General features: G+C 44.9%; 2 protein-coding genes and 2 long non-coding RNA genes across 5 annotated transcripts in view; 2 read left to right on the top strand and 2 right to left on the bottom strand.

The window, feature by feature from the left end:
* Positions 1-182: 182 nt before the first annotated feature.
* LOC127469017 (uncharacterized) lies at positions 183-9,966 on the bottom strand. The gene is made up of 5 exons (XR_007903773.1): positions 9,859-9,966; positions 4,010-4,121; positions 3,328-3,512; positions 2,486-2,589; positions 183-877 (listed from the first exon to the last, which is right to left on the bottom strand). It is a non-coding gene; the product is annotated as an uncharacterized LOC127469017 (long non-coding RNA).
* On the top strand, positions 5,717-15,702 carry ALDOB (aldolase, fructose-bisphosphate B). Its single transcript, XM_051782822.1, has 9 exons — positions 5,717-5,873; positions 12,080-12,201; positions 12,485-12,696; positions 13,211-13,265; positions 13,448-13,608; positions 13,808-13,891; positions 14,361-14,535; positions 14,674-14,873; positions 15,128-15,702. The coding sequence occupies exons 2-9, from the start codon at positions 12,090-12,092 to the stop codon at positions 15,221-15,223; spliced, it is 1,095 nt and encodes a 364-aa protein (XP_051638782.1). The 5' UTR covers positions 5,717-5,873; positions 12,080-12,089; the 3' UTR covers positions 15,224-15,702.
* Positions 15,703-17,153: 1,451 nt separating this feature from the next.
* Positions 17,154-18,557, top strand: MRPL50 (mitochondrial ribosomal protein L50). The gene is made up of 2 exons (XM_051782835.1): positions 17,154-17,283; positions 18,067-18,557. Exons 1-2 carry the CDS (start codon positions 17,195-17,197, stop codon positions 18,461-18,463), a joined length of 486 nt encoding a protein of 161 aa, XP_051638795.1. The 5' UTR covers positions 17,154-17,194; the 3' UTR covers positions 18,464-18,557.
* LOC127469018 (uncharacterized) overlaps positions 18,443-21,461 on the bottom strand; it is a 288,437-nt gene continuing 285,418 nt past the window's right edge. For both annotated transcript variants that reach the window (XR_007903775.1, XR_007903774.1), the window contains exon 2: positions 18,443-18,557. This is a non-coding gene — a long non-coding RNA (uncharacterized LOC127469018). The remainder of the gene's footprint in view (positions 18,558-21,461) is intronic.

Below are 21,461 nucleotides of genomic sequence, written 5' to 3'. Positions count from 1 at the left end.
CCAGCAGCAGGACTCAAGGCTTTATTGTCCAAGACAAGTTATTAAATTAGACCAAAACTGCATTTGTTTCCAAGACATGTCCAACATAAGCATGATTCTGGCAGAACACAGGACATAAAATAACAGGTTATTAGATTTGAAGCTCAAGAGGATTTTCTAGCTGCATTGAGAATCAATGTCTTAGTGAGAAGACACTGCATTTGAAAAGAGAAGGGAAAAGCCTTCCTTCCAGAGGTGAGGAGCTGTGAATCACTAGATTGGGTATTTCAACAGCAATTTGTCTGGATGCAGGCTAATTTTTTTTCTTTTTTTTTTTTTTAATAGTTATTTACAAGCAAACTTTCAAGAAAATAAACAACCTTTCTAGTAAAACTCTGTTGTCTGGTCTTTCTGTTTGTATTCCTGACTGACAGATCCATCTTTCCTTACCGAATTTGATAAAGAAAGATAATTCCATGTTCATGCGTCTGCACAGATGTAATAATTTTGATTCTACAGCCACACAGGTTGAAAAGGACCTATGAAGGTCCATGGTCCAATTCCACACTCAAAGCAGGTCTCATTAGAGCAGAGTCCTCTTGCTCTTCTCCAATCAAGTACTGAGGCATTTTAGCAGGGACTTGAGATAAAATCAAGCTCTGAGAGCTGGAATTTAACCTTAGCTTACATTTGTATGGAGAGGGTACATATTTCACAAAATAAGAAAGGTAATTTTCTGTGGGAGACAGTTGTAGCTACAAAGGCATTGGCAGTTTCTCTCCCAAAGGCAGAGTTTTGTTTTATGTTATTTCCACACCAGCTTTGCAGACATCGTATCCAAATTCAGCAGATGGCAGGGCCCAACCTGTGGTTCTGAATAATCTTCAGTAAAACACATCTGTGAAAAATGTAGAGAGAATTAGGTACTCTGTGGTCTGTGCTTTCTCACTACATGTGTCTCTGTGCTGAAGAAACTTCATTCTCTCAGAGTATCTGTCCTCTAGGAGAATCCACGCCATCAGCCACTTTATCCATGCACTTACAGGCCAAGCAACATCAATGTGCCTTTCCACAACTTTGTTCTTCATGGCAAGCTATGAATGCCACTTTCGCAGCTGTATAACAACAGTGATTTTTAAATGTTGATGATGAAAAATAAGACATATTTTATTGCCCTGTTACATAAACCTCTGGACAGCTGTGCCTACCTTCTCTTTGAATTTCTGCCACGGTATCCAGTGTTCCTGTAGCGGTGCAGAAACCACACCTACCATGGTCTTTTCAGCAGGCTGATTCATTCCAGACATCTGTTGGGGTTTGTGTTTTACAAACTGTATGCGAATATTAACATGCAGCACCTGATTGTGCTTTTTTGGGGGGACTGTGTGCTGACTAGAGAAACAGGTAATAAACAGTTAAGTATCTCCTTCTACAGAAGCTAGTTGTTTGCCTACTTACTTTTTCAGAAACAAAAGTCAACAGAAAAGCACAGAGACCAGTGTCATCACAGCACTTACCTTCATGTCCTGTTACAGGTGGTTTGCAGAGCCCTGAAATGTTGCCTCAGGCAGCCCAATTTAAAGTCGTATCATGGTTTGCTATGCTCACTATTGAAATTATTACAAAGATTTGCGTTCTGATAACAGTGATGTTGTGTGCTTGCCTATTTTTCATTCCAAGTCATGGTGTTCATTGCAGCCCAGCTTTAAGTCGCACAGAACGAAGAGCAAAGCAAACCCTCCCTTGTTCAATCCCCTTGGTGGGCTCTGTGGGCATGATTCTGTTCTGCCCAACAACCCCATTTGCCCATGATGTTCGTGTCTGTGGAGCCAAAAATACAGGGGAATTTCTTTCGGAGGGGTTAAGCCAGGCTCTCCACATTGAGGGTGAAGGCTGTAGGCGAGTGGGGAAAACAAACTACTTAATAAACAATACCTCTGATTAGATAGGGATGAACAAGCTGGACTTTGAGATAGTTGAGCAAGACTGCAGAGTACAGAAAACAGGAAACATCCAGCACAGTGTGGAGAGGTGGGCAGGAGACAGACTCAGCTTGGATTAGACTTTAACCCCATCACGCAGGCAGCAGCCTCTCAGGGCCACAGAGCCAGGTGTTTTTCATGTGGATGCATATGATTCTTGGACATGCTTCCAACTCCCACTGTTTTTTTCCATTCCGTTTCAATACCCTGTACAGGTCTGACCACGTCCAAAAGTGTTGATAAGGTTAAACAGTATTTCATTTACAGAGGGAAGCTTTAAGCTTTTAATTTTTCTCTTGGTGACCGTGTCATCTCTGAAATTGCTTCATCCATTTCTTTCATTGTTCTTTCTCAGATGTACTACAGTTTGCCTCTCTTCACATTTGCCTATTATTTGTTTTTAAAATGCTAGTTAGTTTGAGTAATTAAACGCAAAAACAGTATCAGAACTATTCTGGTAGAACCAGACAGAAAAAAACACAATCTCCAACCTGGAAGAATATAAGCAATTCAAAACTTTTTACCTGTTGCCTTTAAACCAGACTTTCCATTGATTTTAATGTACTTTATCCAGCAAGACTTCACTCAAAATTTCAGTGCAGAACTGGCAGATCCTTTGACAGCAAGGCTGGATGTAAAAAGGACGGCAATTAAATTAACTTCTACTATGAAAACCTGGTACTTGCACTGTCAAACTCCAGAAAGCAAACCAACAAATTAAGACCTAAGTAACAACCCAAGCCATCTGTGAATACAGTTTTTGGTATTCTTTAACATTTTAAATGCATACTTCTGTCAACTTTCGTATGGTGATTTCATATGGAAAAGTCAACACCAGCAAAATTTCCAAGCCATTCAAACAGAAAATACACTTATGTTCTGCCATAGTTGTGAGAGAAAATGCCAGACATTTGTGTTTTAACTTTAGCAGTCTCTTTTATACCTAACTACTATTTTCTGTTTCATGCTATAAAAGGCACAGCAATGAACATTTAAGCTCTTACTAGTTATGCATCTTGTTTGCAGTGATGTTTCAAACACGGATTTGAACAAGCTGTAAGGTTTTTTATATTGCAAGACAGTTTATATCAGCTTTCTCATGAACACATAAAAAAGCTATAATCTGTGCAGAAACTCCTCAATCGCCGTATTTGGTTAGGTACGTGTATTTGGGGATGAGGAACCCCAGGGATGCATAGAAGACGTGGTCCTTCCTCTGAAACTGAACTCCCACTGGCAACCCTGCAAACTGCAAAAGACAAACCCAAGGTACCACCACAATGGGTGGCAACATAAACAGCAGTGAATGCTACAAAATGTGTTTGTTTCACACTATTAAGGAGCCACTTTGTCACAAAGTGGTTACCTGGACCCCTCAACATTTGTCTGCATGGCATCTGCCTCTCTTTGCCTCTTGTTTTCTTGGTGTTCATGGCCACAAATCCAGTCTCTGTTCCCATAATGTCTGGGTATAGCCCCCTCTACTCACACCAGCAGACAGCCTCTGTCCAGCTACAGCCCTAGGGCTGCACCACCTTAGTCTGAAAAAGGCTTAAGCAGAAAAAGAAGCCATTAAAAAAATCCGTTGAGTCACTGGAAAGGTGAGTGAACTGGCAATACTGAGATTAATCATGAACTCCATGACACAGGCTTGCGCCTTGGATAATACACCAATTTTTTTTCACAGAATGATTATTGCAGGCAATGATTTGTACTTTTTATGGACCAGGTTAGTTGTTTGGTTAAATGCAAGTACGTTGCATTCCCCTCACGACGCAAGCTTATTCCTCTTATCATTTAAGGATACACAATACCACTATAACCTAATTTTTAGAGCTACAAATATTGTATGATTACTTATGATGAAAGTATGTACTCTTTTCCATTTTAATATCACTGCAATTTCTGGTCACTGTCATGAGTCTGCATGCTAACAGGACCAAACCTTACAGTGACATCATCCAGCATAATTCCTCATTCCATGTTCTTGCCTGAAAAGGCTCCCATTCCTAAACTAAGTGGAAAAGTTAACCATCATGTCCACTCACCTTTTTATCTCCTCACTCCTCAAAATCTCTGCTAGGACCTGTAATCCTAGTGCTTGGAGTGCTAAGTGTTGGCTCAGAAGGTCTAGAAAGGCACATATCAGTAATTATCCGCCTGGAAAAAAGATATATATACTTCTGAAAGAAATAAGAATGCAAAGTGGGCTGCAGGAGATTATCTAAAGTGGTTTCTAAATGTCAGACACTTGATTTTTTTTTCAAGAAGACTCCCACAGATTTTCTCTAATAGGCTATCAGACCATATCACAGATGACACTGGGAAAGAAACACTTCCAAGTACTTTCGTCCTGTGACAGTTTCTACCAAACCAGGAGCGACAGGACTGAAATTCTGATTTTTTTTCTGTGGCCCAGTATGACACCTTCTTGGTCTCAAGAGGGTCTTAGATACTGTATTTAATTAAAAATATTTTAACCTATATTGGATGCCTCTGTTGTGGTGGAGAAGCTTTAGTACATCATGGGGTTTGTCTTTCTGCTAGGATGGGAGAAATGGAATGTAAAGTGAACACTGTAAAGCAGGGAAGGCTTTATGTGCATGTTATGTGGCACAGCATTCTTCAGCAAAAAAGTATGGATCAGGAAGGACAACATTAAAGAAAACAAAGGAACGCAAGCACAAGGCCTTCAGCTGGACTGCATTCTCAGCTTTTTCACTTTATGCTGACTGTCATAAAGTGCTACTGCTGGCAGCATGCAAGTTGCTGAGATTGCCTACAAGTCCAGTAAAGGCTAAAGGTGTCACTGCATGAGCCAAACAAACTGAGAAACTACGTCATTCCCCAGGCAAACACTGGGTCTTTGTGGTAAAAATGTGCCAATGTCCAAGGTTGCTGTGTTGTTGCTGAGGGTATGATGTTTGCCTAACAGTCCCTGCGCTGCTCTTCCCTCCAGGAAAACTGACCTGCAATATGGAATATGGGGGGAGAGAATAAAACAAATAATCAACCTCCCTGGGTCTGGGGAATAGCTGGAGCATGGTTTCATGTAAACTGGAGTGCTAATACACTATTTATACAGCATCAGTATTTTTCACAGAAAAATTTTGCTAAGCAACTGAGAAGTTTGTATGTCATTGCCATGTGGGTGGATGTTTCAATGGGATTTTGGTGGAAAATTTGGCTTGCAGTTGTGCACCTCAATGTGGGCATATTTTGTGTGATGACCATCATTCTCACGCATACACTGGGTTACAGAACATCAGAGCTTGCTGTTTTATTAACCCTGATGCTGTAGCATCACATTTTGCCTTTCCACATACTAACTGGAAAAGGAAAATATGTTTCCATGCTAAATTTTCCAGTGAGGAAGAGCAGTGTAACACTTATGAAGCCACAGAAATTATACCAGCTCATGCCAATTAAAGATCTGTTGCATTGTTTCTGTATTTTGTTTTCTACTCTTCCTTCCTGCACTGAGTAGTTTCCTAAGTATAAGCTTTCAAAAGATCTAAACCTAAACACAAAGCTATGCCCAAGATCCCTGTAAACAATTTCCACGATTCCTCTTGCACTTCTTTTCGGTCTGTTTTAGGAGGGGGAGGAATAATTTGAAATAACTGGAAAACACCTCCATTTCAGTGCATGGTAAATGGCCTTATATATACACAGGGGAGGGAAAAGGGAAGGAACAGCAGGAGAATGACCCGGTCCCATTGGAGGTGTGCGGTGGTGGTCTGATAGCCAACGACAGACAGTCGGCCTGGGGAGGGAGGAGGGACAATGAAGGAGAGGGGGTGGGAAGCTGTCAAGAATTTTATAAAAGTTAGTGATTAGAAGGACTGGGTATCTTTGCCTGCAAACACCTCACCAGAAGCTTGTAGCAGCAGAGGCACTGCCTACAAAAAAGTAAGTATAATAATTTAGTTTCTAAACTGTAAAGGTGGTATGTATATCAGCAGCTGAGACCTGGCATGTTTATCTACACTGGGCTTGGAAAGTTGTTCTGATGGTGTTTTTATTTTTTTGTTCCAGGAACAGCTTGTAAGAATTTAGCACTCAGCCATTCTGCAGTGGTCTTCCAAAGTGACCTATTTGTTGCTAACACTGGCTTTCTGACTTAGCTTAGTCACTCAGAACTCCTGGAATAAGTGAATCCTTAGTCTAAGGGGACTAGAGCAATATTATACCTTCATTGCTTTCTGTTGCTTTGTTTTGTATTTGGTTAATGCTTGTGGCGTACCCAAATTTATGTTTTGCAAGGAGAATAGAGAATGACTGCAGAAGGCAGCTGGTCCTGACAGGCACCAGTGCTGACAGAACTGTAATTATGTTGTGTTCATTGTGCAGCTTCTTCTGAAGCATTAGTGCAGTAGTGTGGATAAGATCGTTTGGCAGGGGGGTGTAGGATGGTCTGCAGTGCAGGAAAACAAAACCTGCTTTTGCATTAGGCTGTAACCTCTCCAGCTGTGAAGAGACAGCTTCAGGAAATTGCTCAACCAATAAAAATCCTCACTGAGTCTGTGATCCTCCATCACATTCTCAACATGTTCCTAGAACCCAAAACTATTTTTAGCCCACTTGAGACCCTCACCACTTCCCCAGCCAAGACTGCAGTTCTCATGCAAGTCTGACATCATTTTATTACCTTCTCTGAGAACAGCCCAGCCCTGAAATGGGGGTACATTTGCTCAGAACTTGAGTGTGGCTCTGAGGCTAACATGGGAGTCAGGACAGGAGATAGGATGTTGAACCAAGGTCCCTAGACAGAACTTGAAGATAGTAAAAAAGAATTCACTGAAGAGAGTGAAAAACAACCAGGCAGTTTACCATCAAATATGCCCTAAAGGACCTATCGAGATGGTGAAATAAGTATGTCAATCAAAAACATTTGTCCCTTTTTCTAGGTGACAGAATTCTAAGTATCTCTTTTCATCCCTTACTCTTGAAACTTTTTAGAACCCAGAAATGAAATTTTGCTTACTAAAACCATCACTGTCAATGCAAAGATGATGGGGGAAACATCCTGTTCTTTCCTCAGAGCTCCTTCCTACAAACAGGAGGCACTGCTTCTACTTCGACTCCTGAAGCAGATACTCACAGAGAGTCACAGGGTAATTCAGGATGAAAGGGACATCAGAAGGTCTGCAATCCCACCACCTCCTGCCCAAAGTAGGGTTAGACATGAGATGAGACCAAGGTGTTCAGGGCTTTATTCAGATTGCCTTGGCAACCTTCAAGGATGGAGACACCACAGCCTCCTTTTCAATCTGCTCCATTGCTTGGCTGTCCTAACAGTGAAAATTTTTTCTTCATATCCAGTCCAAATCTCTCTAGTTTCAGCTTACGCCTGTTGTCTCTCACTGTCCCTGCACATGCCACTGTGAAGAGCCTGTCTCTGCCTGTGCAATCATCACTCTGTAGGTGCTGGGGACTGCTGAGAGGTCCCCCCAAAGCCATCGCTGTCTGAGGCTGAACTGGACGCATCTCTGCAGACTTCTCCTCACAGAGCAAGTGCTGCAGCCCCCAACCCTCTTGGTGGCACGTGTAGAACTGACTTGCTTCAGTTTGTCATGTCTTTCCTGTGCTGCAGGGACCCAACACTGGAGGCAGTACCCAAGTGTAATCTAAAGAGTGCTGAGCCAAGGGGAATAACCCCTGTCCTCCTCTAGGCTGGACTCCTGCTCACACAGGATGCTTGGGCCCTTATTGCTGGCCTCCTGTTCAGCTCAGTGACTGACACGGCCCTGGGCCATCCACAAAGAGCTGTTCCCCCATCCCACTAGTCCTGGAGGGATTGCTGCCAGGGCTCTGTGCCCCAGGCAGTGACTGGGCATTTGTCCTGACTGGACTTCATGAAGCTCCTGTTGGCCTCTTCCTTCCCCCATCCAGGTTCCTCTGGATGGCTACCCATCAAACAAGTGTATCCATGAGTCCTGCCAGCTTGGTGTCATCGGCAGGTTGGATAAGGATGCGCTCTCTCAGCAGGACGGGGTCAGGCTTGCCCAGCAACTCATACCCACCTGTTTTCACAGTGCCCGAGTAACCAGACTTACTGAGGAACAGCTCTTTAATGGAGGTCCACAGAGAAGTGAGGCCAGTAACTTGATTTATCCACTGCAATGAGAATACAAGGTGCCTAACCCATTACATGTCTGTCTCTCCCAAGCATACAAGTGTAAAAGAGGAGTAAATCCAGTCAGGTCAACACTGAGCCTACATGAAACAGGCTAAACTTTTGAATACTCTTCATTCTCCCTATCAACTGTATTTATCCATTTATATGTTCCACATCTGCTTCTTCAAACCCTGCTCCTTGGAAGCAGAGTCTTTTGTGTGCAGAGTTTGTATTGCTGACTGTCAGAGATGGAGACACCACAGCCTCTCTCTTTATTAGTAATTGATCAGGAAAAGCTACATGCATGAGATACAAACTGTAGTTTGAGAGTTTGGTCCTGCACTTTTGGAACCAATTTTATAAGAGATGGCAATGAAGAGACCCAAGAAAAAAATTTACAGATTCTGATCCAACCTTTCCCATCTGCAAACCAGGACTCAGGTGAGGTTTTTTGTAAGATTAGAAGATGTCACTTGAACTGTTTGGAAAGAAAAGACACCAATGGAGTATTAATGTTTCTAAGATGACCAGGAGGTAAAATGTAACATTGTTCCTTCTGCTTTTTGTCTTGACTGCTCTTTGGGTCTCAATATTATCAGGATACAGTGCTTGTGCTGATATCCATGAAGATACTTCCCCTCCTCCTTTATGGTAGCTGATTAAAGCATGAGATTTCATGAGTAAATATTTACTTTTACAACTGTTCTATCCCCTTTCCCCTACCCTCACCTCCTGCTGGCCACCAGCTGGGGACTGAACAAAACTTTGATTGCTTAATGAGCTGCTGGAACCTGACAAACACTCCAGATAGCCACAAAACTGGTTTGTTTTTTATTTGGTTTTGTGGTTTGGTTTTGTTTTGCATTCTGCGTAGTTTTACTGTTTTGTGGGTTTTTTTTCTTCTAATTTTAGAAAAAGCTATGTAAGCAGTTACTACAAAGAGAAAGCATTGTATTAATGCAATGTAAAATCAACATGAAATCACTTGAGCTTCTGACACTTAGCCCACAGCCTAAAATGGGTAAATAAAAACAAAAATTCTTGAAAAACTTTAGTGGTGGGACAACTCCCATGTATTGTTACTGATATCACAGCTCATTTGAGCATTTTTCTTCCTGGAAAAGTTGACAAATTAAACAGATAAATAAGGCAAACAGACAAATTTGTTCTTAGAAGACTGAAATGAGCTGTGCAGCTCTGGCAGCCTGAGCACAACTGTTTTTCCTCAGGACCTGTGAGGTGACATATCCAGCTCTTTAAGGGGAGACGTTAATGTTTCTGTGGATGTGCTAGGAGCTTGCTCTTTACAGGGTAGCTGTATGAAACATTACTGAAGTGTAAGGCTTCTCCACTCCCCTTTAAATGCTCAGAGCAGGACCTTACAGCAGAGACACCCTTTTTGAATCCAACCATGAAGATCCTCAGAAATTATGCTCCTCATGAAAGAATCACAGCAAAACAAAATCCTAAATCAAGGAGACTTGAACATTCTGCACCTTTGAGCTATTATTAGGTTTACAATTGCTCTTTTGCTCTCATTTCTCCATCATTTCAGCTAGAAACATTGTGCCTTTTATTCATCCTTGTAGCTCAGCAGGGTAGCTGGAAACCACTCACCAAAGCCTTAAAGATAATTTTGGGGAGACTTTTGGCAAAATTCCACCTACTCCTTCACACTCAATGAGATCCTCGCATAGAAACTGGAACTAATCTGCTGTCTTCCAATTCATCCTTGTGGAACTACACTGTATGGTTTCAGCTTCTCAGAGTACTCACTTGGAGCAGCATTATTTGCTGAAAGCTTGTATTTCTGTGCTTCTGTGCTTTGCAGGCTGGCTTCGAGTGATAACTGTCTCTTTGTTATCTTTAGGGAAACACTGGAAATAAGTAAGAAAGAGCAGACATTAGTCTCACTGTTTATTGCATTGCTGGAAAGAAAATGTGCCCATAATAACATGACTAGAGCAACTGGTGGTCTTCCAGTTCAGGTACAGGGATTAAAGATTACCTGGATACACCCCCTGGTGCTGCAGCACAGCTCCAAACTGCAACTCTAAAATCCCACCCCTTCTTTAGAGATTCATTAACTTTGACCTTGGACAAGATCATACTTTTGCCAGGTCACATTTTTCCAGTCTTTTCCACAGATACTGTGAACCACTGGAGTGATTCCTCATCATTTTGCAAAACCACTTATTTAACAGTACAGTGGTTTTACCTGAAGTGCTCACCACCCAACTATTACAGTAATCATAACAACAAGCCAATTTCCTCTTTGAGATATATCTGACACAGACAGCAGGTGAATGATAAGGAGGGTTATAGGTGAACTGAAGTAGCTATGCAGCATAAACCATAACTTTTCAAGTTCTTCTGAGGGGGCTGAACAGGCTGAGAGCTGGGAGTGATGGAGCAGCGGTCAGCACAGTAGAAGGATGTTTCCCAGAGCTCTGGGCACAGCCAGATACACAAAGAGAGAGGCTCAGATGAGCTTCCTTCTGCAGGAACACAGCAAGAAGGCATTTCAGCCCTTGGGGAGGGAGAGAACTTTCCCTCATTTGACTCAGTCTTCATCACGCCCTCCTTCAACTCCCCTCTAAACCTGGAATGACTCACCTTTGATAATCTGCATAGGAAAAATTCTGGTCTCAGCTCACAAAAAGGTAAAGACATCTGTACACTGCATCTGGCTGGTCTGTACTGGCAGACAATGCCATTTGAATCTTGCATGATTACATTTCCAAAGTATCTTCAGCTATGAATCAGAGACATGGATTTGTAGCTGCCACCTGACTTGTGATGGCATGGTTGCCAGAAAATGTTGGCACCATTTGACATGCTGTACAGAACTCTGTACCCTATCATGAGTAGCAGACAGATTGTTTATCGTTTCTCCCCATTCTGCCTTTCAGCAGGAAGAACAAGGCAAGGATTCCCTGGTGACATAGCATCTGTGTGCAGGGAAAGAGGAAGCAGGACTTGGCTGCCTAATGCTTATATAGGGAGAAATATGTGCTGGCCATCTCTGTTGAAATGGGAAATGGCATGTTCTCACTCATCTCTCGGCTGACTTTGGGAGTAGAAAATGCAGACAGTGTCCAGAGCCCAGCCCTTTTGGAGGAAAACTTGATATTGGTGATCTTTTGTACTATTGGGGATCTTTTTGTTTTTAATTATTCACCTTGTGGATTTAGCACCCACTGACAAAAACATGAGTGTTGCTTTAGCCATCACATCTAATAAATTGAAGGAAGAGAGTCTTTCTGGTTTGGGCTCACAGGCTTATACACACAGAAAAGTAACTTGGACAATTTAGATGATACTAGAAACTGTAATTTAATGGCATATAATCAAAACTTTAATAAGGCCAAGAATTTTGTCATATCAAGACAGAATCTGGGATTTCATATGCTGGGTATCTGCAGCTGGTAAGCCTCTGCCACAGCTGAAAAGATAGAAAAGAGGAGTGAATCCTTCTAAGCCCCTAGATCTTCTATAGAGGAAGCAATTAACTGCAATTCTGAAAGCAGCCGTGGGGAGGAGAAACACAGAGCAAAGCAGGAGGGTGATGATGGAAAATCAACTACTGACAACACAGGACAGAAAATGGGAGAGGGACAATGTTAGGAAATGTGTAAAGTAAGCAATGGAATAATTGGCATTCTACTTATGGGAACCAAGAAGTGTCCAGAGTCAGCAGTTTGCATACTTGTTACTTGGTGCATGTTTTTATTACAGACTGACCTTCCTTTATTCTCTCAGCAAATCCAGGTAAAACACAGAGTCTTTCCCACTTTGGCTATGGAAGGATGTGGCAGGATGTGGCTCCCACACTCCTCTCTTCTGGTTTTGCCAGACACACCAAGCCAAGAAGAACTGAAATGGATTTCTGGGCATATGCTTAAGATAACATGGACCAGACAAGCACCAAGAGCCCTCCAGTGGGGTCTCTGATTCACAGTCTCCCCCAGCTGGTAACAGTAATTCTCTTCCACAGATAAGTCAACATGACCCACCAGTTCCCAGCGCTGACTCCAGAGCAGAAGAAAGCTCTTTCAGACATTGCTCAGCGGATTGTGGCTTCAGGAAAGGGGATCCTAGCTGCAGATGAATCAGTGGGTTAGTTCTGCTTATCAATCAGTTAGCAGCATCCAAGAATTTTTTCTTTTAATTTTGCTGCATGTTTGAAACCAGTGAAGTAAATGAAAGACCCTTAAAAACTGAGCAGTTGTCTGAGCAGAAATAGCCAGTCTGGGCTGCAGCTGTGACAACAAAAGCTTACAAACTGTGGGTTGGGAAGGGAAGCTCTAAATCAAGATGCAGTTCCTTACTACACACTGGGACCAAGAGGAGGCCAGCCAAGCCTGAATCCTCTTGGTCTGGCCATTGTCCACCTCACTAGGTACCATGGGGAACAGGCTGCAGAGGATCAATGTGGAGAACACAGAGGAGAACCGCCGAGCTTTTAGAGAGATCCTCTTCTCTTCAGACACTTCCATCAACCAGAGCATTGGGGGAGTCATCCTCTTCCACGAGACTTTCTACCAGAAAGACAGCAGTGGAAAGCCATTCCCAGCACTCATCAAGGAAAAAGGCATTGTGGTGGGAATAAAGGTGAGTACCTGTATTGGCCTGACTGGCATCATAACCCAAACCCTGTTTGAAGAGAAAATTTATATATGGAGCTGCACTTTCTCCTGAAAAACACTTTTTTTTGGTGTGTAGTTTGTTTTAAAATGACTAGAAGATCTCGACCACCATTCTCTGCATTGCTTTTGTGCACATTTGCATTAGACACAGGAACTTTTCATGCACCAGCTCCCATTTACTCACCATTCACTACAAATAAGTCCCTCCATGCAGTAACCCAAATCCAGTTCTTTCTGCATCTAACAGAGCTTTCAAGCTATTGTCTTCTGCCATCTACACACTGCCCCTTCCTCTGATCCAGCTCACTCCTTTTCTTCACCTTTGCTCCAGCATTTCCCTCCTTTGCATCCTGAGGATGTTCAGCCCCACACTTTACTCACAGTCAGCCTGCAAAGGCAAACTAGCCATGGGTAAGAAGATAAGGAGGAGACTTATTCCCACTTCTCTGTAACCCTTCCTCTTTTTCTGATCTCCACAGCTGGATAAAGGCACAGCACCTCTAGCAGGAACAAATGGAGAAACCACCATCCAAGGTAAGGAGAGATCTAAGGAGCCTAAGCTACAACCTGTGCAGCAAAAGCCATGGGGTGACTCCACTGAGGCGCAGCCTTGGCTGGTGTCAAGGCACTAGTCAGAGCTCTGAGCTGAAGAACAGCTCTCAGAGGAGCTCTGAGCTGAAGAACAGCTCTCAGAGGAGCTCTGTTCCCCCCTGCAGGGCTGGATGGGCTGGCTGAGCGCTGTGCTCAGTACAAGAAGGACGGCGCTGACTTTGCCAAGTGGCGTGCAGTGCTCAAGATCACCAGCACAACACCCTCCCAGCTTGCCATCCAGGAGAATGCTAACACCTTGGCACGCTATGCCAGCATCTGCCAGCAGGTACCTGCCCTCCAGCAACCTGAGATGCTGCTGCCCCTTCTCACTGTTCTCTGTGATGACACACTAGAAAGGAGGATCTCTGTGAGGGTTTGGGGAAGGATGAGGAGAAAGGACAGCACGGGAGGAAGAAATAGCACCAGACAACAAGAACAGTTTTTCTTCCATAGCCCTAAAGATTTCCCTGTGTTCCTTTTCTTAGCATGGCTTGGTGCCCATCGTGGAGCCAGAAATCTTGCCTGATGGAGACCATGATCTCCAGCGCTGCCAGTATGTCACAGAAAAGGTAAGGGATTCCTTCCCCCTCACAAAGATAAACTTTGTGCAGTTTGTGCTCACAGAGCTGAAAGAGACTGGACCAAAAAGGGACTTCATAGCTGCACCACAAATATGAGCTGCTTACAGACAACTAATGAGTTAATAGCACATGCAAGAGTATAATCCATGCTTTTGGACTTCCACTGGACTGATGATATAAGCATCCTCAACCTCAAAAAAGATGGATCAGGAGCAAAACCAAGTACTGCACTTTCAGTACCTCAGTTTGCAGGGACAAATCTAGTAAATATGAAGAGTGGTATCCTGGTCATCTCAAAAGCAGTGGTATCTCCACAACTGCAACCCCTGAGATAAATTACACATCAGAAAGCAGAATCCCATTTGATTTTGTTACATTCCCAAAGAATAAACTGTCCTGCAGCTGGCTGAGGTAAAGGTTTGAGCAGAGGTCTGTATGCAATCCCCCTGTTTTCCAGGTTCTGGCTGCTGTCTACAAGGCCCTGAATGATCACCACGTGTACCTGGAAGGGACTCTGCTGAAACCCAACATGGTCATGGCTGGGCATTCCTGCTCCAAGAAGTACACCCCTCAGGATATTGCCATGGCAACTGTCACTACCCTCCTCCGTACTGTTCCTGCCGCTGTTCCCGGTGATTCCTGACTCATTCCTATGTTTCCATTCCCACTGTCACTCTTGCCGGCCCTGCTCCTACCTCTGGTGTGCAAAGCTCAGGGGTTGAGATGGCTGGAGCAGTCCATTTCTAAGCCTCCAAACCTCCTTCTTGCAGGGATCTGCTTCCTGTCTGGAGGCCAGAGCGAAGAGGAGGCTTCTGTCAACCTGAACGCCATGAACCAGTCCTCTCTGCCTAAGCCTTGGAAACTGACCTTTTCCTACGGGAGGGCCCTGCAGGCCTCTGCCCTGGCTGCATGGCTAGGCAAAACCGAGAACAAGAAGGCAGCCCAGGAGGCCTTCCGCAAGCGGGCGCAGGTATAAGGCTCCCCCCTCCGGTAGCGGGAAGAGCTGCTCGCCATGAAGGGAGACCTGCTGTCACCTTCCAAAGGCTACTTTGATCCCTCTCCTCCTGGTGCTTCACATTCACCAGGGGTGTTACTCTATTGTTTCTGCCTTGGTTAATTGCTTGATTATTTCTTACTTGGTTGCTCCCACTGGTTACTCTTTGCGTACCTGCTGTTCTTATGCCACACTGACTGTTTTCTCCCTCCTTTTGCTTTCTTTTTCAGATTAACAGTTTGGCTTGCAGGGGACAGTATGTCCTGTCTGGGAAGACTGACACAGCTGCCACGCAGTCACTTTTCACTGCCGGCTACACCTACTGAAAGTGCAGGAGCCTTCCTTCCTCCTGTCCCTTCTCACAAGGTGGAAGGTGTTCAGAAATGAAAGAAAAACGTAGAAATCTAATTTCCCTTTACCCTACATCAAGCTGGAGATAAAATGGATAAGATTTCTCTCCGCCCTTCACTCCCACAATTTACCAAGGGGATATTCTTGTTTCGTTTGCACATTTCAAGGAAAGAGAATTCTTTCCGAACAGCAAACAACAGCTGCCAATGAGTCATGAACCCACTCTCCTCCCCAGTCTGACACTCAATCCCTGGAATAATAGGCAGATTAAGTAGTTCCCTGGCAATTCAAACACACGCCCTTGCCTATTACCACATTTTGCAGCCAAAATCTTGAATTATAAAACCTGACTCTGTATTCAATCATGGCAATAAAACAGTAATTGGAAAACTAATCGCTACCTCACAATTCTCTTTTTTTTTTTTTAAATAAACTTTATAGTGTTTGTCACGCATATTGTGTCTTTGCAAAGATTAAAAAAAAAGTGTTACAGCTGGTGAGTTTGGGAAACCCAGAGGATATCAAAGGGGAATAATCCAATAGTGACACAGCTGCAGAGGTTAATCCTGCTGAACAAAGGCACAAAAAAACTTGAGAGGTGTACAAGGGACTCTGGTCACAGACAAACAACTCTTCCTTCAGAAGCTTCTCATGTCCCTGGAGAGTCATGGTTGTTGGGATGAGGCTGCACCAGGGTTGCACAGGTTGGGTCAAGGCTGTAAAAAGACTGTTTTTCCAGTGGCATTTGTCACAATAATTAACATCAAACATGCAGGAAGGCATCTTGGCCTGCTCTGTTGGTGTAGCTTGGATAATCAGGCTGATGTTGCAGGCTCACTGTTTGACCCTAGGCCTGTTGCTATGTCCCTGTTAAAGATACAAGATTTGTGAACTAAAGTACAGTTAGATGATTGTCATGAAAAAAAAAAAAAAAGAAAAAAAAAAAGGGCATAAGTGGCAAAAACAGCAGACCAAGGTTATAGAAGAGCATTCTCCTGGATGCACACTACACCAATCAACACTGAGGCCTTGGAGCAGCCCCCCAAACATCCAGGGCCAGGCTTCCCAGAGGAGCTCCTGACCCTCTAGGGTCATCCCACTCTGCTGGCTGCTCCTCCTGGCCACAGGCACTCCCTGTTCCTGCCTACAACTGGGAAAACATGTAAAAATCACTGTCCTGTAAACACTTCCTGCTGTCCTCTGTGTCAGTAACCTGTCACAGGGGCAATAAGCAGCCAAACTCCTTCACGTGGATCCAACCACTGAGTAATTAATGCTTGATTTAGACTGTCCTGATGGTGAATGAAGAGCAAAAACTTGCCAAAAAAACTCCCCGAAGGCCAACACCAGCATCAGGAATGACACCCCTTTCCTGACTTGGCTGTGGTTGTGCCTTCACACACACAAGCTCAGTGAAACCTCTGCTCCCCACAAGCAGCATCCTGCTGATCCTTTGATCCGTGCATCACGGGATCAACCACGGAACGGTTTGCACTGGAAATGACCTTAAAGATTCTATTTTTCCAACCAGATACAGATAAAACCCCTCTGCTGTGGGCAGGGACATCTTTCACTAGTCCAGGTTGCTCCAACTAGTCCGTGGACACTTCCAGTGGTGGGGCATCCACAGCTCCTCTGGGCATCCTGTGCCAGCGGCTCACCGCTCTCACAGGGAAGAATTCCTTCCTAATCTCCCCTCTTTTAATTTAAAGCTGTCCCCACTTTTTCTGTCACGATCTGCTAGTGTAAAAATCCCCTCTCCCTCTCTGTTACAAGCCCATATGAAGCACTGGGAGGCCGCAGAAAGGTCTCCCCGGAGCTTTCTCCCGGTGGGAGCCGAGACCTCCGAGACACCCCCGCGCTGAGGGGGCGGCCATGGGACTACATTTCCCGTGAGGCTTTGCGGGGCGCGGCGGCTGGTCGTCACTGCGGCGGCGAGAAGGAGCATGGCGGCGGTGCGGGCGCTGAGGGCAGCGGGGCCGGGGCGGCCCGGGCTGGGCCCCGCGGGGCTCAGAGCCTTCTGGGGTGTCCGCAGGTACCGCAGGGCACCAGGGGGTGGCATCGCAACCTCTCGCGGGCCGTGGAGGTGCTGGAGGGGCCTCGGTCTTACACTCCCCCCCACCGAGCGCGTCCCTCGGGGTTGTGTCCAGGCAGCTCCTGGATGTTTTTGGGGAAAGAGATCCAGCAGGTTCTATGGGAATTAAGCGCCCATCGAGGCGCACTGCTGGCGGGCGGACGTGGTGGTGGTGGTGCAGGGTTGGAGTCTAGTGCTGTCACCTGCTTTTTGTTAGGGGTGGGAAAGGAGGGATTTCACGGGAATGTAAAGTGGTAGTTCCTGTGCAGCGTTTTAGGTGAGACCATGCGTGGATTGTTGACTAGAGTGTGGCATATGAGCAAGTCAAGTTTTGTAGTTAAAACTAGTGATGAATTTTTTTAAAAATTTTTTTTTTTTTGGTACCTGGGCACTGATTTTTTTTTCTGTAGTAGTGGTTATTTTCTGTTATCCCTTTTGTTTAATTAATTTTTTTTTTATTCACATCAGATTAGAAAACGCAGTGGTAACTGGGAAGACAAGTAATTTCTCTGATTAAAGTGTTTCCACACAGCCCAGTGAGATAAGGCGAGTGGGCGAGTGGTGGCTCTGCAGAGGGAGCCTGTGTGGTGAGCAGCCTTTGGGGAAAACCGCCAAACCCTGTCTGGTTTTGTCCCTCGTGGATAAGGACACTGTCTGGCTTGAGCCTGCTTTAAAACACCTTGAACAGAATAGCACTCTGAGCCAGCCCAGAGGTTGAAAATGCTTCTTTTCTGGTGCCAACAGGAAGGAGGAGAAAGAAGTGGAAGTGGAAGCGGGGCTCTCTGAGAAGGAGGAGAGGAGCAAGCCCAGCCTGCTGTGCCCCCCGGCGCGCAGCCGGAGTTACCTCCCCCCGCAGGACCTCCAGGGCCGCCTTGAGTCCCACGTAAGGGAGGTTTTTGGGTCCTCCCTCCCCCAAGACTGGGAGCAGACGCCCCTGCAGGACAACAGGCTGAAGTTCCGGCTGCTGGCACGGCTGGCGGTGGAGCTGGGACACGCTGTGCCCAACTCCCAGCTCCACCTGATGCGCTGCGCCCGGGATGTGCTGAGTTTTTACCGCACCCCCATGAAGGATGCGACCAAGTTCGATGAACTCGCGGCCGCAGAGCTGCCGCCGAACCTGAAGATCATCTGGAAGCAGTGAGTCCCACCATGGACCTTTCCTGCAGAGCAGCGGCAGAGCCACCTCCTCGCAGTGAAACGTGTGAATTTCACTAATAAAAGTTCTCTGAGTCGTGCTCGGGTTTTTCACTGTTGTCTGTTCTGCCCTTTTTTCCCTGCAGACCAGGAGTGTGGGCACTGACAGCTGCTCCCTTGCATCTCTGGCTCCAATGGGGATAAACAGGGGGGACCAACTCCCCAGTTCCTGCCCTGCACCTGGTCTTGGCTGGGGTAGAGGTAACTTTCTTCCCAGTGGCTGGTGTGGGGCTGTGTTTTGGATTCATCCTGATGCAGAACACAGGGTTGATAATATAGAGATGTTTTGTTTTCCACACTGGGGAAGAGGCTGGGGTTCATGGGAGGCTGGGAGAAGACACAGCCAGGACAGGTGATCCAAATGGCCAAAGGAATATTCCAGACCATAAGACATCATGCTCAGTGCATAAAGTGGGGGAAAAAAGGAGGAAGGGAATGAAGTTTGGAGTGATGGTGTTTGTCTTCCCAAGTAACCACTGCTCTCCTGGAGATGGCTGAATACCTGCCTGCCCATGGGAAGCAGGGAATTAATTCCTTATTTTGCTTTGCCTGTGTGTGTGGCTTTTCTTTTACCTATTGAAGTGTCTTTATCTCAACCCACAAGGTTCCCAGCTTTTACCCTTCCAATTCTCTCCCTGATCCCACTGGTGGGGGAGTGAGCAAAGGGTTGACTGGGGCTGGGCTGGCTGGGGTTCAACCTGTACAACCTCCTAAACTTGTCTTCAGTTCTGAGCTGTATGATGGGGTTTTTGTGTATGCATTTGGGCTGTGTCAGGAACCACATCCACCTCTGCCACCATGACCAGCAGGGCTGACAAACCTGGGGAAGGAGAGGGAAGGTGAGCCATCCTTATTTTTTTTTGTCCTTGAGATTAAAAATAAGAGCCTGTCAGCAATAAGGTTTGTAAAAGGTGTCATCTTAAAGTGAAACTGCTTGTGCTGCTCAAAATTGCTACATGAAAATAGGGCCAAGTAAAATTGTGAGATCTCTTAACTCAGTAATAGTGAACTCTCCAACAGCCCTATAAAAACACCTGCCATCAAAGCACCTTGTTGAATTCTTCAGTGTCTGTTAAAAACCCTATTTTTTAATTTTTGTGTCTCCTCCTAATAGTTGTTAGTTTTTCTTATATGTTACCTGTATGTTTAGTTTTTCTTCCCGTCTAACTGATGATGCAGGTCTGCTGTTAATCAGAGGAGGCAAACAGAAAAGTGAGGAAGACAATAAAATAAATACAACAGTCTGAGAAATCTGTGGTACTTCATGAATTTTGATGAAACAGGTTGTTTCCAATGAGGTTAGAGTCTGTATGTGTGATTTTTTTTTTCTGGGAATGATCCAGGAATGTCCTGGTTACAACACTCACTGCCCTCAACCCTTGCTCCCCCAGTTTCTTTCAGCAGACACCCCAAGCACACTCAGGCACTGCTGCTTTTGTGTGTCACAGTGCTCAGTTTCTTGACTGAGCAAACTTCTCAAGTTCTCCCTTCTTCTCACAGCTCTGAAGAAGTTTAAGAAACCCATTCTTTTCTCCTTTTGGCTTTTGGGGATCTACAGAATAGTAAAAGTGTAGTGCTACATGTTCCATTGTGGGGTGAATGTGAGTGAGCTGGGGATGTTTCACTGGTCACTGTGGAAAGCTGAAGGTTCCCAAATCCCTCCCCTGCAGCTTACGGGAAACCACAGTGACAAATGGCTAAATGTGTGTCATCCTGGCTGCTTCAGAGACTGTTTGGCAGCAATAAATTATTTTTTTCATGAAACTATGTCTTCCTCCCACCAAAACCCAGAGATATTTGCACCTCCTTGTTTCTTCTTAACACTCATTATCTAAGAAAATACTTTCAGTGGTAGTTGAAGTTCATGTTTATCTGCCGCTTCTCTGTCTCTCCCAGTATGTAACTTTGATAGCTCACAAAAATGATCAGAACAGAGTGGAAAAACTGAAGACTGAAAATTAGGCAAGAAAGGAGCATGACAGCAGCTCATCTTGGGTTTTACTGTCTGAGATGAGTCAAATTGCCATTTCCCTTATCTCGTACGCTTAGTTCCTTTTGAGGTGCAAATGTCATGCTTCCAGCAAAGGCATATAGTGCTTTTGGAAAACTCCACAAAAGAGTATGGTGTAATAAACACTTGAAAAGCACCAAGATCAGTGTTTACAAAGCAATAGTGTTGTCTACTCTCTTATATGGCTCCGAATCATGGGTCATCTACCGCCACCACCTGCATCTCCTAGAACAATTCCATCAACGCTGCCTCCGTACAATCCTAAACATCCACTGGTCAGATTATGTGACCAATACATCTGTTCTAGAACAAGCAGCAGTCACAAGTATTGAGGCCATGTTACTGAGAACACAGCTGTGATGGGCAGGGCACGTCTCCAGGATGAAGGACCACCGCCTCCCTAAGATCCTGCTCTATGGTGAACTTGCCACCAGCTGCCGCATGAGAGGAGCCCCGAAGAAAAGATACAAGGACTCCCTGAAACAACATCTCAGCCTTGGCCATATTGATCACCATAACTGGTCTACTCTGGCCTCCAATCGGGAGGCCTGGAGACACACCATCTATAACGTTGCTGTCTCCTTTGAGAACACACGCAGGATCACTCTCGAGGAGAAAAGGCAAAGCAGAAAGAATCGTGTATTGCAGAATATACCATCTAAGGAGTCTTTCTGCTGTGCCTTTGTCAGCACAGGGACTGTAGCACAATGGAAGGGGATCAGACATTTGAGATGCAAAACTTCTTAACAAAAATCTGAAATGAGATTGTAGCCTAGCACAGAATGCCTGTGCCATGGAAGGGGTAAGACTTCTAGGGGATTAATCACTTTTTAATCCTTAGGCTTTCAAAAGTACCTAACGTCTACTGAATTAAATTATAAATAAATAAGTAAGCAAAAGCCCTGCTCATGCAGTTTGTTGGTTTTAGACCAGT

This window comes from Manacus candei, unplaced genomic scaffold (genome assembly GCF_025592945.1).
Source record: "Manacus candei isolate 608988 ecotype Guabito, Panama unplaced genomic scaffold, ASM2559294v1 h1tg000016l, whole genome shotgun sequence".
Lineage (NCBI taxonomy): Eukaryota > Metazoa > Chordata > Aves > Passeriformes > Pipridae > Manacus > Manacus candei.
This window is presented reverse-complemented; position numbering and strand designations above follow the sequence as displayed.

Bases quoted from the DNA above. Each gene is read 5' to 3' on its own strand.
- ALDOB (XM_051782822.1), top strand. From the start codon at position 12,090: ATGACCCACCAGTTCCCAGCGCTGACTCCAGAGCAGAAGAAAGCTCTT. The intron at 13,266-13,447 runs GTAAGGAGAGAT...TCCCCCCTGCAG, and splicing joins TGGAGAAACCACCATCCAAG to GGCTGGATGGGCTGGCTGAG. The intron at 13,609-13,807 runs GTACCTGCCCTC...TCCTTTTCTTAG, and splicing joins ATGCCAGCATCTGCCAGCAG to CATGGCTTGGTGCCCATCGT.
- MRPL50 (XM_051782835.1), top strand. From the start codon at position 17,195: ATGGCGGCGGTGCGGGCGCTGAGGGCAGCGGGGCCGGGGCGGCCCGGG. The intron at 17,284-18,066 runs GTACCGCAGGGC...TGGTGCCAACAG, and splicing joins GCCTTCTGGGGTGTCCGCAG to GAAGGAGGAGAAAGAAGTGG.